At 52.9% G+C, this 14240-nt stretch overlaps 1 protein-coding gene across 1 annotated transcript; it reads left to right on the forward strand.

Moving 5' to 3' along the window:
* The first annotated feature begins 899 nt into the window (after positions 1 to 899).
* Positions 900 to 9684, forward strand: RAB11B (RAB11B, member RAS oncogene family). Its single transcript, XM_077121538.1, has 5 exons — positions 900 to 1075; positions 6308 to 6503; positions 7499 to 7692; positions 7986 to 8066; positions 8670 to 9684. The coding sequence occupies exons 1-5, from the start codon at positions 1036 to 1038 to the stop codon at positions 8813 to 8815; spliced, it is 657 nt and encodes a 218-aa protein (XP_076977653.1). The 5' UTR covers positions 900 to 1035; the 3' UTR covers positions 8816 to 9684.
* Positions 9685 to 14240: the final 4556 nt, after the last annotated feature.

Genomic DNA, 14240 nt, shown 5'->3' on the forward strand with positions numbered 1-14240 from the left:
TGAGGATACCGCAGATACAATCCCTACCCTTACGGCATTCAAAGTCGGAGCCAGAGGACATAAACGAAACAGGCAAATGGATCAAAGGAGGAAGACAGGGCCACGGTGGCTCAGCAGGCAGAGTTCTCGTCTGCCATGCCGGAGACCCGGTTCCATTCCCAGTGCCTGCCCATATTAAAATCAAATTTAGAAAAAAAAGAAAAACGGAATGCATACTTGCACATCAGGTGGTAATAAATATTACGGAAACAAAATAAAACAAGTTAAGGACACAGAGAGGAAAGAAAGGCCTTGCTGCAGAATATCTGGTACCCACTAAGGATTCAGAAATACTAAATAACAAACACTTAAGGACACAAAGTCGACGGTTGATATACTATGGACGCTTTTAGGAAAATCTATTCATCCTCAAAAAGATTTCCAGAAGGTGAAAGTCTTCACTGTTTTGTGGAGGGAGGAATCCGAGGCGCAGGGTGAGAAGTAACGCGAGTCACCAACACAAGGATGGAAAATGCAACCGAGAAGCGACAAGCGCCCTCCAGACCGCCATCTAAGCAAAGAGGAGCGAGCGCTCCGCAAAGGCCGATGATGTCATCGGCACGCTGCGATCTGTAACGTAGCTTCTCCTGAACGTGGCCCCTTTTCCCTTCCCAGGCGGGTCCTCGGGTAGTCGGGTAGGGTCTGAATCAAGCCTCTCATTGGCTGCTCATTTCATCAATCCCCTTCGTTTCCCTAGTCTTCCGCCCCGCCTTTCCGAGTTCTGCTCTGATAGGCCGGCGCGGCCGTCACTTCAGAAAGATCCGCATTCCTTCCGCCTTTCTCCAGGAGACGGACGGTGAGGAGGGTGGCTCTCAGGCAGTGCCCACCCCGGAGGCTCTGCTTCCGCCTCTGATTGGCTGCTCCGGGTGTCGGTCGCTACGGCGCCCGCCGCTGTTTGGCCAGCCAGCCCCAGTTCAGCGCGGCGCCGGCTCCGCCCCCATCGGGTGTTTGTGGTGGGGCTGCGGAGTCGCCGATCCCGCCGGAAGCGCCAGGACAATGGGGACCCGGGACGATGAGTACGACTACCTATTCAAAGGTGCGGCCGCTGGGGCAGAGCCGGGCGAGGGCGAGGCGGTGGGCAGGCGCGGCGAGGCTGCGCTCCGGGCCTTTGGGCCCTGGCAGGGATCCGGGACTTGGAACCCGGGGGGAAGGCCGGGAAAGGCCAGGCTTCGTCAGCTTCGGGCCGGGGTGCACGGCTGTATGGAGCGGGCAGCCCCGAGAGGTCTGGGGACGCGGGGTGCGCCGGGGCGGGACCGAGACCTGAAGGAGGTGGGACAATCCGTTGGGGGCGGGGCCTCCGGGGGCGGGGCCGCCCCAGCATTTGGCGGGCCGGGCCGGGCTGAAGCGCCACTCGTGGTGGGGGCGGGGCCATTAGAGGCGGGGCTAGAGCCTGTGGGCGTGTCTCCGTGGGCGGGAGGGGCCAGGCCTGGGTGGGGGCGGGGTCCAGGGTCAGCGCCCTTGGGGGCGCACAATGGGAGGTTGGGTCGAGGTGAGGGTCCCTCGGGAGGTGTGTGGTGCGAGGGGGAGCCTGGACTGGGGTGCGGACCCCTAATCGGGTGGAAGGGCTCCTGGAAGGGACCATGTCTGAACCCAGGCGTGGTGATTGAAAGCAAGAACTAAATGAAACGCTTGATGGTATCAACCATGTACCTGCACTTCTCTAAGCACTTTACACGCAAGCGCTCACTTAAATCCTTACCTTGTGAGGTGAGTAGTATTCAGCCTCTGTTTTTACAGACTAGGAGACTGAGGCCCAGGGAAATAAAGGCCCAGCCAGAAAGTGTTGGAGCAAGACTTGAATCCAGGCCGGCTGTGGCCTTTATCATTTAGGGAGCATGTTTGGGGGCCTTGTGGCCAAGATCTGGGTGTTAAACCCTCTCTCTCCAACACTTGAGCACTGGTGTCCTGGACCTTGGCCGTCCTGCTGGTGGATCTTCCCTGCCTAAGGAACAGATGGCTACCAAGTAAGGCCCAGGCAAGGCTAGCAGCTTTTGCCGAACTGGGGCCAGCTGGAGAGCCTTTGCTTTACCCCTCGAGCTGGGAAGACTCCCTTCACATTATTAGAATCCCTGCTTTCTCTGCTGGGCAGGTTGGAGGATCACTGCCTTTGCAGTACCTTGCCTGCTGAGCTCGGCTTTGGCCAGGTTCTCTGCCATGCCTGCTGGACTCTCGGCTGGCAGTGGCCACCCTGGAGACCTAAACCCTGGGTCCATGCACTACACCTTTGCCCTGCTGCCTGGTGTGTCAGCACCTTGGGACCAGGGCTTTGGGAATATAAAGAGTAGGGTGGAGCTCTCCCTACCTAGGATATCCACATTAGTCAAAGGTTTCCGGGCTGAAGGAGAGCCTGTGTCAAGGCCCTGAGTCAGCCCACAGCACCATGGGCTCAGGGGGTTGCAAGCAGGCTGATGTGTCGCTGGCAGGGCACACCAAAACTCACGTGCCTCCCAAGCCTTGGGTTCTTGGAGACTTTGGTCCTCCTCCAGCTGGTTTCCCATCTTCACTCAAATCACCTTAGGGGGCTGCTCCCCTGCTCATAACTGAGCACCCGTCTGATGTGGCACTGCCAGGGCAGGGGGATTTCCCCCCCAGGTGCCACATCCTGGTTTCCATTGCCCTCCCTTGCTTGTCGGGCTGTCAGTTTATTGTCACCCTTTTGCTTTTATAAACAATCAGATACAAATCATCTACTTGCCCTTTGGATTATTTCCTTGAAGTGTGTTCCCAGAAGTACAGTTACTGGGTCAGGGGCAATAGAGCAGCTCTGCACTTCTCAGGACTCATCTATAGACTCAACTTCCTGGAAACACAGATCAGGTCTTACGGTAGCGGGCATACTGTGAGGGCCACCTGTCCCCTGTCCTCCTCTACTGACCCTGTTTACCTAAGCCAGTGGTAGCAAGCTGCTGAACTCGATCTAGGGTGGTAGCAGAAGTCTAACTCACAAAGTCAGCATTTCTGAAACTCTGTTCATCCAAGGTCTCACCTTCCAGCAATAAATATCTTTTCCTACTTTTCTTTAAATCCAATAAGTTTTTCACTAAGTTAGGTGTATTAGACAAGGAAGGAAGGAAGCAAACCAGCAAACAAACCACCACCATTACATCACTGCCACAGATATGGAGGAGGGGAAGGTAGAAATGTGAATATGTACACCCCCAGACCTGGGGGCCTGCTATTGAGGCTCAGGTCTGGGCCCACCTGCCAGAGAGACATAGAAAACACACCGGCCCTGAGCCCCCTCCTCTCCTCTCCTTGCAAGGGTCAGACCTGTTGACAAAAGCCAACTTTTTCAGGACCTCTGCTTGCAGGACCTCTGCTTGCAGCACCCTGGAGTCCCCTGCCCCCTAGGCCTTATTTGTCTCTCTCTGGATTAGCCCCTGGACCAGTGCAGCCATTCCTCTCTGCTCGGGACCCTGGGCTGCTCCTTGTTCCACTCTCCCACTGCCACCCTGTTCTGAGCAGCCACATCCCACAGTGACTCCCCCTGACCTCAACAGCCAGCAGATTCCACGGGCCTGCTCTCCACGAACATGTGCTGTTGTTTTCCTTCCTGTTTCCTCTCCCCCTCCCTGAGAAGAGGAATGAAGTTGTTTATTTGGACCTAATTATAGGCCTTCACATTTATCCTCATAACATTTTATCCTGTTAGCCCTGGGCTCTTTGCCCAGGTTGCTCATTGATTGCTGGGGTGACTCCTGAGCTCTCCTCTGATGAGTTGGACTGCAAGGTCCACCATCAGGGGGCCCAGAGGCTTCCTCAGAGCTCTTTCTGGATCCCCCAGCCAATCAGTGGCTCTGAGAAGAAGGGTGGGTGGCAAAGGAAGCTGACCACAGTGGCCCTAGGCTCATCCTGTGGGTTGTGGCCACCTCTGCCCCATTTAGGAGCCCTTTAGGGAAAAAGGGTGAAGAGAAAATAGCTGCTGGTTCCTAAGGGACTGGACCAGCCCTGGTGCGTGCCCTTCTCTGCTGAGCTCTGTTGAGCACTCTCCAGGCAACCTCCCTGCCTCCAGCCCGGACGAGTCCCACCAGGCCCTGTGTCCTGATTGCTGGCCTGGGACCTGAGCAAATCATCTTCCCCAATTGCGAATGGGGGCCCGCTGGGCCCATCTTTGGATACCTCTGCTCTGCAGTTCCCTTGGAAATAGCTGCCACACAATCCACCTGAGCCTCAAACCCTGAGCCCTAGAGAATGCCATGCTGTCATGGGGCAGGGCAGGGGACCCAGGGCTTCCAGGAGGTGGCAGCTCTTTGTTTTTACCAACTGGGTTTACCCGTTCTGTGAACCAAGTGGCAGGTCCAGGAGGGCCGTTTCCTAGCCAGTGAGCCCACCGGCTTCTGTGGAAATGCCAGGGGCTATGTCCTCAAGGGCCCTTTATTTCCCCAAGACAACAGGTTGTTTATACTCTTGACAATGCCATGTTCATTCGCAGTCTGCGCTCGGGCTGGCCTGGCTACTGCCCCACTGGCCCCCTCTCTGCACTAGGCAGTGTGTGCCAGGGACTGCTGTGGCAGCCCAGCTTTCCCACTGGTCATCTGGTCAGGGTCTGGTTGGTCTTCATCTTACTCTGACCTCCATTGTTCACACTGGGTGACTTGGGGCTGGGAACTCTGTCACTCTGGGCTGAGTGTTTCCAACAAGGTAGCAGGAACAATGTTATACTTAGATTTCCCCCTAAGAACTTGACATGCTGAGACCCACAAAACGTAAGAGTAGGCCTGGTGGAGTGGCTGATGGAACTCTTGGCTGATCCAGGCAAACTGATGGGGCTCAAAGGACCCAGGCTGGACAGTGGAACAAGGTAGGGAAGGGCATGAGGGTTGTTGGGGGGACAGGACACCAAGACAAGGCCAGAGAGGGCCCTCCTCATATCCCATTCCAGTGCCGAGACATGAGAAGTGTGAGCAAACCTGGCCTAAGCCAGATTCCTGCCATGGGCAGGAGGTGAAGGGTGGGTGGCATGGATGATGGGACCCGTGGTCCATCCACCCTGGCCTGGCATGGTTGGCTGTCCTCGGCACAGGGCCACAGGCCATGTCTGTCTTCAGCTCTTCCCACCATTCACTCAGGTCCTCTTGGCAGGCTTCCATTGGGCAGCCACGGCTTCCTGAGAGGAAATGGGCCCTGTTGTCACAGGCTTCGGGGGACAGGCCAGGTTGTGGTCTGAGGGAGTGGAGGGGCCTGAAACCAAGGGGTCTTGAAAGATGGCAGGAGCTTGCTTGCTGCCCCCAGTAGGCAGGGCGCTCCAGGTGGCGGGAGCTGAGCCGCTCAGCAGTGGGAAGAGACAGGCTGGCAGGAGTGCCAGGCACCTCAAGACCCCACCAGGAACTTGACCCATGTGGGATGTGAGGGGGTGACCGAACCAAGACCCCTGACCTGCATGCTAAGGGAAGCAGAACAGGGGACCAGGAGGTGAGTCAGGAGAGAAAGAGCTCAGGCCCTGGGCCCAGAAAACCTGGGTTCCAGGCCTACCTCCACCGCTTCCCACCCAGGAGGCTCCTGGGTTGGGAGACAAGGGTGACCTGCAGGAAGAATGGCAGGCTCTGTCCCTTCCCAGCTGTGGCCAGAGGGCCCCATCCTGGCTCCTCTTGGAATGGGCTGTGCTGGAGTGGACTGTGGTTTTGCTAGTGATAGCCGGGCTCCCCTGGGCTCTTTCCATGAGGAAGCAGAGTGATGGGTATATATGTATGTGTGTTCCCGTTTCCTGTTACTTAAAGCACCAGAGCCTTATACATAAGAACATGGCAGAACACCAACCTTTTCTTCCTTGCAACAAAATGATAGCTACTCTCATTATTGACTACTGCCTGCTGGCCTCTTCCCTGAGGTGGCTGTAGTTGGAATCTCTCTTTTCACACTTGTGGAAAAAAGCAGCCCAGAGAGGTTAAGGGACTTGCCTGAGGTTGCACAGCTCCAGAGGTTTTTCCAGCTGTCCCTGCTTCCATGCTTCAGGTGAAGCTTCCGGGAGTGGATTGATGGATCCCCAAGTTGCTCTTCTTGGGTTCATGTGTCACAGGTGGGCCAGCTCTGCTCTGAAGGATCAAAGATGGGCAGGGGTATTCTGTTGTCCACAGCAGCTCTGAAACCACCCTACGCATCTGAGCCAGGAAGCCAAGTTCCTGGGGAGTGGGGTAGAGGGCTCCTCCACTGTGTGTGGGGGGCTGGTTTACATAGCACCCTGGAGCCACAGTGGAGGTTCTGCAGTGGTGCTGCATGGCTCCAGGGCCCCGCCTGGCTCAGGGCACTCTTCCCCTCCCCTTCCCCAAAGTGGTGCTCATCGGGGACTCGGGCGTGGGGAAGAGCAATCTGCTGTCACGCTTCACCCGCAACGAATTCAACCTGGAGAGCAAGAGCACCATCGGCGTGGAGTTCGCCACCCGCAGCATCCAGGTAGACGGCAAGACCATCAAGGCGCAGATCTGGGACACGGCTGGCCAGGAGCGCTACCGCGCCATCACCTCCGCGTATGTGCTGGGCAGAGACAATGGGCGAGGGATGCCCGGGAAAAAGGGTGGGAGAAGGACAGGAGCCCAGTGTGGAAGGAAGCCCCTGCCTCTGTCCTTGAGTGTGGACTCCCCCAGGAGCTAAAGGGCCTTGGGGAGACCAGTGCCCTGTCCTCTTGGGCCACTGCCATGGTGCCCACAGCCTGTGGCCCTGCTGGCAATGCTGGGGCCTCAGGAAAGCTGTTACCCAGGCCTGGCTGGGCCCCTCACCCCTGCCACTTACCTGCCCAGTCTGACCCTATTCCCAGCCTTCCTTTGCCCTCGCTGTCCTCTGTACCACAGCTCACACTGTATCCCGTGTGCAGGCTGTGCTCCGGGCTGGGTCTGGCTCTTCTTGCCTCCCCGGAACCCAGCCCATCTGTCAGGGCCCCTCAGCTGCCTCTCCCCAGGACCCCTCCCAGGTTCCAGCCAGTATCCATCACCAGCAGTGCCACTCACCTTGTGGTTTCCACTCACTGTGTGCTGCTCAGCCCACTGCCCCATTCCCTCAGTCCCACAGGTGGATGGTGTTCTTCAGCCTTCTTGGGTATCCACGCTGAGCTCCACATAGGAGCCCGGCATCCAGGGCTGGCTGGGCCTTGGCAGGCAATGATACTGGATGGCATCAGAACTTCTGCCCAGCGACAGCCCTTTTCTTGTAGGGTAGCATTTCCTTCTTCCATTTCTGCTGCTGATGTGTTGTCGTAACTCCCTCCTCACATCCCTCTTCAAGCCCCCATGTTTCTGAGTTGAATCCGGGGAACTGTGTTGGGGGCTCAGGACACTTACTTGCCCTTGAAGCTACATGGCCACCTGAGGCCAGGGCCTGTACTGCCCTCTCTGTGCCTGCATGGGCTAAGGAGCCACTGCCTCCCCTGAGATCCCCTGAGGAAATGCCACCCAGCAGCCTGGGAGAGAGGCCACGCCAGGAGAGACTTTGTGGGGCACCAGCTAATGCCTGGGCCCTGCCTGTGCAGGTACTATCGTGGCGCAGTGGGTGCGCTGCTGGTTTATGACATCGCCAAGCACCTGACGTACGAGAATGTGGAGCGCTGGCTGAAGGAGCTACGGGACCACGCAGACAGCAACATCGTCATCATGCTGGTGGGCAACAAGAGTGACCTGCGTCACCTGCGGGCCGTGCCCACTGATGAGGCCCGCGCCTTCGCTGGTGAGTGAGCGCTGGAGGCAACTGGTGGGACCACACATGCCTGGCTGCCCGGCCCCGAGGCCTTGCTTCTGAGATGGTGGGATGGTGCCTTCTTGCCTGACCTCCCATCTCCCTCTGGGTACTGGGGCCCAGACCCCTGCCTTTTTGGTATAGCCATAGTGGCAGCCTTGTCCTTTCCTTCTCAGATTAGGCAAGCGAGTATGCAGCGTTCCCCAGTTGAACTTGGCCTCTGAGGGAGGCTATAGGAGCCCCCCACCCAATTCTGCTCATCTGGGTAATATTCTCTGTTCCAGAAAAGAACAACTTGTCCTTCATTGAGACCTCAGCCTTGGATTCCACCAATGTAGAGGAAGCTTTCAAGAACATCCTCACAGGTGCTCACAGGGCTTGGACAGGGCACGGCAACCCCAGTGGGCCCTCTCGAGGTTGGACATGAGGAGGGCGCACACCACCCAGCTCATACTCTAGAATTCAGCCCCTGAACCTTTATTCATTAAATCTGCCAGTCAGTCTGAACACGAGGGCAAACATGGAGCTGTCCATGGGCTCAGGCTAGGTCCTACCCCTTTACTTCCACCAGAGAGCAGTCAGCTTAGGTCAGCTGGGGAGGTGCCTGGGCTTCCAGGAGCTCTGTGTGGGGAAAGGGGGAGCAGCCAGAAGTTCACCAGGATCCTAGAAAACAAGACACCTGGGGTGAGGAGGGTCACCTCTGTGAGCAGGAGAGATGTAGGCCAGCCCTGGCCCATCACACAGCCCAGCAGGGGCGAGGCGGCTGGTTGTCACCCCTGATGTGATCAGGGGTGCTCAGGAACCCTGGGGGAGGGCCTCTCATCTGTGCATCAGGGACTCCCTTCAGAGGAGGAGGTTGTGCCCAGACCCGTCCTGCAGGGAGGCAGACAGCAGGGGTAGGGGGCAGCCCTCCTCCAACCCCCTCCCTTGGAGCCTGGGTACTCACCTTGCATCTCCCCTCATGGCAGAAATCTACCGCATCGTGTCACAGAAGCAGATTGCTGACCGCGCTGCCCACGACGAGTCCCCTGGCAACAATGTGGTGGACATTAGCGTGCCACCCACCACTGATGGACAGAAACCCAACAAGCTGCAGTGCTGCCAGAACCTGTGACCGCCCTGGGTCCCCATCCGGAGCGTGCGTGCCTGGTCTCTTCCTCACAGCCCACCCCTCACCGCAGTGTCCTCCCTGCCCTACTCACCTCTCTGCCCCTTGGTGACTGCCTTGCTCCTGCCCTCTCATTGAGCTCCACGTGGCTCCAGCAGCCGGCAGGGGCAAGGAAGAGTAGAAATCAAGCAGTACCTCCTTTCCTGGCCTGAAGAAAGCTACCTACTCTTCTTGGTCCCGGAGACCATCTCGGTGGGGTGGGGAGGGTGGCAAGAGAGACAGGGCGGGCCAGAGGCAAGGAGATGGGCCGACTGAGCCAGCTGCTTCTGTTTCCCACGGCAGACTCCAGGGAGCTATGGCCTCCCTCCTTCTCTGGCCATTTGGCCCAGCTGGCCCCTTGTCCCCACCCGGACCCCCCTCTGGAGCAGATGGCCACTCTGGGTCTTGGCATCCCACCTGCTCCCTCTGTACAGCCAGCACCGGCACGCCTTCAATTCCTCGCCTGCGCGTGCACGACTCCAGCTCCTGCCTGTAGATGATGCTGGGAGAAGGCCCCTTCCCACCTAGCCCTCCTCGTTTGCACGCACCGCTCTCTCTGCCCCCTCCCCAGCCCCGTCTCTGTCTCATCTTCCCACCTGGTCAGGAACCTGTTTGCAAGTGAAGCAATATCTCCATGTTTTGTATATACAACTGCTCTTGTAGCCTTTGGTTTTTTGTTATTGTAGAGAAACACAGATTCTTTATACACTTTGTAAGATTTACGCCAAACCCTAGCTCTTGATCTCTTTTTCTTCCTGTGGCCCCTGCACTGTTGCCCAATGCCTCCTTTCTCCCGCCCGTTACTAAAATGTATAATCCAACTTCCTGTACAGAAACCTGCTGCTTCTCCTTTGTCTTCTTTCCCCTCCTCCTGGCCCAAGGCCTCTTGCTTCACCCCCTGGCTGAGCCCCCGGGATGGCTTTGAGTCAGACCTAGCCCTGGGTGTGGGGAGTGGGGGGTGGGGTGTCTGTTAACCCCACTGCCTGCCAAGGTGGTATTGAGGCCCACTGACTGGGCACAGCGGGCCTTCCACGTGTCACTGTGTGACCCTGTGGGGTCCTGGGGCTAGACGAAGGTGGGGTAGCCCCAGAGTCTCTTCAAGCTGCCCCTATAGCAGGGCCAGCTGAGGGCATGGTCCAAAGGGAGTGTCCTTGACTTTGAACGCCTTGGCCTAGGCTCCTGGTCTCTGAAGACCTTCACCCTGCAGCTGCATTCCAGGGTGGAGACAGGAGGGAGTGGCTGTACCACAGAACACCTCTCACCTTAAGGGTCTATGAGGAGGGGGAAGGGGAAGTTGCCCAGGGGGTGTTGGCCATGCCAGGGCCACCCCACCCCTTGCTCTCTCTGCCAAGTCTGATATTTGAAGGCGGGCCCAATGCGGATGGGGAGGGAGCAGAGAAGCAGGGGACAGGGTGGGTGAGTGGCTTGGGATTCCCGTGTCTCTCCCCAGGATCCTCCTCCCTGGGTGGAAGGCATGGCTGTCCCTGCAGCTCATAATGGCCACTGTGACTCAGTGCAGGCCCCCCCTCACTTCAATGTCGGCAGCACTTCTGCACTTGCCTCCTTGGAGCCCCAGCATCAGGCAAAACCAGACCCCTCCCTTGAGCAGAAAGCCTGGAGACGATGATACCAAAAAAGCTCTGGGAAGAAGGCCCAGGAGACCAAGGCAGGGGTCTGTTTAGAAAGGGGAGTAGGAGTGGAAGTGCAGCCAGGCTGATGGGGGGGCAGCCAGGCGGGACTGGTGGTGGCAGGTACTCCAGTGAAGATAAGTGGTGGGCTGGGGGCTGTTCACAGACTCAGTGGCACTGATTCCCCTGGGTTGGGGCGGAGTGGGATGTAGAGCCATGGGGGTGGATGGAGGGCTTCAGGAGAGCCAGGGTGAGCCCTCAGGCACCCAGATGGGACCGGAAGGCAAGCAGTCGAAAGTTCAACAAATCTTTTTCGAGCCTCTGCTATTTTCCAGAACCTGGACACACACCAGGGAACGAGACTGACGTGGTTCCCACCACATTGGAAGGCATGGTCTAATGATGCTACTTTTCTCTAATTTAGTGATTTAATATGCACATCATGCTCACTCAGTGCCAGGCATTTAGGTCTTTTACACATAATTTGTTTAGTATTCACAATAACCCTGAGAGGCAGGCATAATATACTAGTCCCATTGCACAGATGGGGAACAGGAGTGAAGTGACCTGCCCCAGGCCCCGCCATCAGTTAGAAGCAAGCAAGTTTCAACCCCAGAGCTGCGTGAGAGAAAATGCCCGGTTAATAAGAGATGGGCAGAAGTCTGCCAAAATGTTAAAAGTTTTTAACATCAAAATTTTATTATGGAAAATGTGAAACATATAGAAAACAGAGGGGAAAAGTGTAAGGAATCCACTCAGCTTCGACAGGCCCTTCCCATCTCTACTCCCTGCTCTGCCCCCCATTTTCAAATGCCAAACATTCCAGCTATAAATATTTAAGGATGTATCTCCAAAATTAAAGGAGCTTTTTGGTAATAAAACCTCAACATTTATCACATCTAAATAAATGAAACAAAAATCAATAAAAAGAAATAAACAATCATTCCTTAATATTCTCAGATATTGAGCAGTGTTCACATTTCCCTAATTGTCTTATAGTTTATTACTTGTCTGAACCAGTGTCTGGATACATCCCATACATTACAATTGGTTCATATGTCTCTTCAGTCTCTTTAAACTTATAGATTTTTCCTTTTATCTCTAATTTTTCTTATCTTTGTTTTTTTGTTTGTTTGTTTTTAAGGGCATGATTCATTTGTCTTGTAGTTTGTCAGTCTGAATTTCCATGATGACATTTTCTTTTTGCTTTTGTGTGTTTTTTTAATTGATATAAAACATTTAAAAACTCACCATTTTGTCCATTTTAAAGTGTGTAATACAGTGGCTTTTAGCATATTCGCAAACTGTATAACCATGAACACAACTAATTCCAGAACATTTTCATCACTCCCCAAAGAAATCTTACCTGTTAAGCAGCCACACCCCCTCCTCCATTCTCCCAACCCTGGCAGCCACTAATCTACTTTCTGTCTCTATGGGCCTACGGTATCATTTACTATGTCTCTTTGTCCCCTGGATTTCCTGTAAATTAATAATTAGATCTAGAGGTATGATCAGATTCAGGCTTGAATGCTTCATAGGGACAGCTGAGTACTTATGCTAGGAAGCACGTAACTTTTGTGGTAGCAGCTGCTGGTCAACATCACCTAGATTTTTAATTCATTAGGGGTTAAAAAATGGTGATAGTCAAATTCGATCCTTTCTTCATTTACTTCTGAAATACTTCTCTAAAGAGAAATGTCCCTTCAACTGCTATGTGGTTACCCTGAGGGACAGAGTATATGGAATGCCAACATGGATACACAGTTCTTTACTTGCCAGTTTTCAAATTTCATCATTTTCAAAATGATGAGTTGGTTCCCAAGGAGCCTTCAAAGGTGACCAATTAGGGATTTTTTTTTTTTTAATGCATGAATTTAGCTGCTTAGTTGGAGTACCCGGTGATAGATGGGGTAGGGCAGCACGTCCGGGGCTGATGTATTTGGCCAATGTATTTGAGATTTTGGTTATAAATGGGGGGGGGGGGGAGTGGTGTTGAACAAATGGGTAAATGTATTGAGAATCAGGAAAACAAAGTTTTTCACTGCAGAGAAAGAAGTTACAAACATGAAGGGGCTGGAGTAAACCTGGGCTTTGGACTGGAATTGGAGGTACTGGTGTGTTTTAAAAGATAAATAGTAGATGGGGAGATGGAGAGATAGAGAAATAAAGGTAGATAGGTTAGATAGATAGATGGTTGGCCGATAATAGCAGTAGATATAACAGATGGATAGATAGATGTGGAAGGATGGATGGATAGATAGAGAAAAAAATATAGGTATGTCTGTATATAGGTACATAATACATATACATAGATTTCCCAGCTCTGTATGATGAGAGGGACCAGAATTAACAATACCGTGGTAAACACACTTGGCACCCAGATCCTGGGTTCTACAAATTCTCCACTAAAAGGAAGCAGGGGTCCTTGGAGAAATGGTTGATTCTAGGGTTGGGACAAAGAAACAAGGGAAAAATACAAGTTAAGTTAGCCTGGAACATTTTGTGGAGCCAATAAGAAGTGGTTAGTATTTGATGGTGGCATATCAACAGGACACAAGCTATCTTGAACAGCTTCCATTGGTCAAATCAAGGACAGTTTAAGGCATTAAAATAAGTAGTTATAGCAAATAAATATAACCCTTTGAGTAAAATAAGAATCCAGGTGTCCCTGATGATACAAATAAATGGGGGAGGATGGAAAAGTTCTATCTTACACACAAACACCAATGTATAAGTCTCTGAGGTATGATGGAGTTAGAAAATCATCCTTTGGCAACCATCATAGTAATAATTGATTTAGGCAAAAATCATGGATGGGTACAACTCTGGTGAGTGCAAATTTGTTGAGAAACAGGATATTTACTTAGCTTCAAAGTATCTCTCCACTTGTTAATTGACAAGTATTACATAGTAACACTGGAGAAACCTGGCAGCCATCATTTTAACCCTGCAATAAAAGTTAGCATCACCAGCAATGGAAAGGTTCATATACCTCCTGATAGGTCTACAATATCAGCTGCCAAAAATGAATAAATAAATCATGAGACACTGTTAGACAAACCCAAACTGAGGGACTTTCTACAAAATAAACTAGCCTGTGATCTTCGAAAGTGTCAAAGTCATAAAGGACAAGGAGAGAATGAGGAAATTTTCCAGACTGAAGGAGACCAAAGAGACATGATGGCAAAATACATCATGGAAGCCTGGAATGGAATCTGGTTCTCTAAAGGAATAAAGATAAATAAATAAAATAATAAATAAAATAAATAAAATAATAAAGTCTCTAAAGGACTTTATTAGAAACTCTGAATGGACTTTTATGAATTAGGATCCAGAAATGTTAATAACTGGGGAGTCTGGATGACGGGCTTATGAGAGTCCTGTGTATTGTTTCTGCAACTTTTATATACATTGAAGTTATCTTAAAATAAAAAGTATAAAAAACCCAAGTGCATGGACTTAAGTCCATATTTGATGAGTTTTGGTTTATTGCAATAATTATTCTTATTGAAAGACCAGCTTGTTCTATCTTTGATCATTGGGAACCCCTTCCAGTTGGCTCCTATTGATACTACCTAGAAGCTTTGGTAACTCACATGCTTTGTGATACAACAAGATGCTCCAGGCTTTTCTTGTACAGTTTCTGCTTTGGACCTAGATTCAGGCCAACCAAGGTTCCCTGGTTCCTTCAGCTGAAGATGGTATTTAGAGACCATAGTCAGGATAGCAAGAGTACTCACTGAAACTGGATTGATCTTTGT

The sequence above is a fragment of the Tamandua tetradactyla genome, chromosome 11 (assembly GCF_023851605.1).
Source record: "Tamandua tetradactyla isolate mTamTet1 chromosome 11, mTamTet1.pri, whole genome shotgun sequence".
NCBI classification, from domain to species: Eukaryota; Metazoa; Chordata; class Mammalia; order Pilosa; family Myrmecophagidae; genus Tamandua; species Tamandua tetradactyla.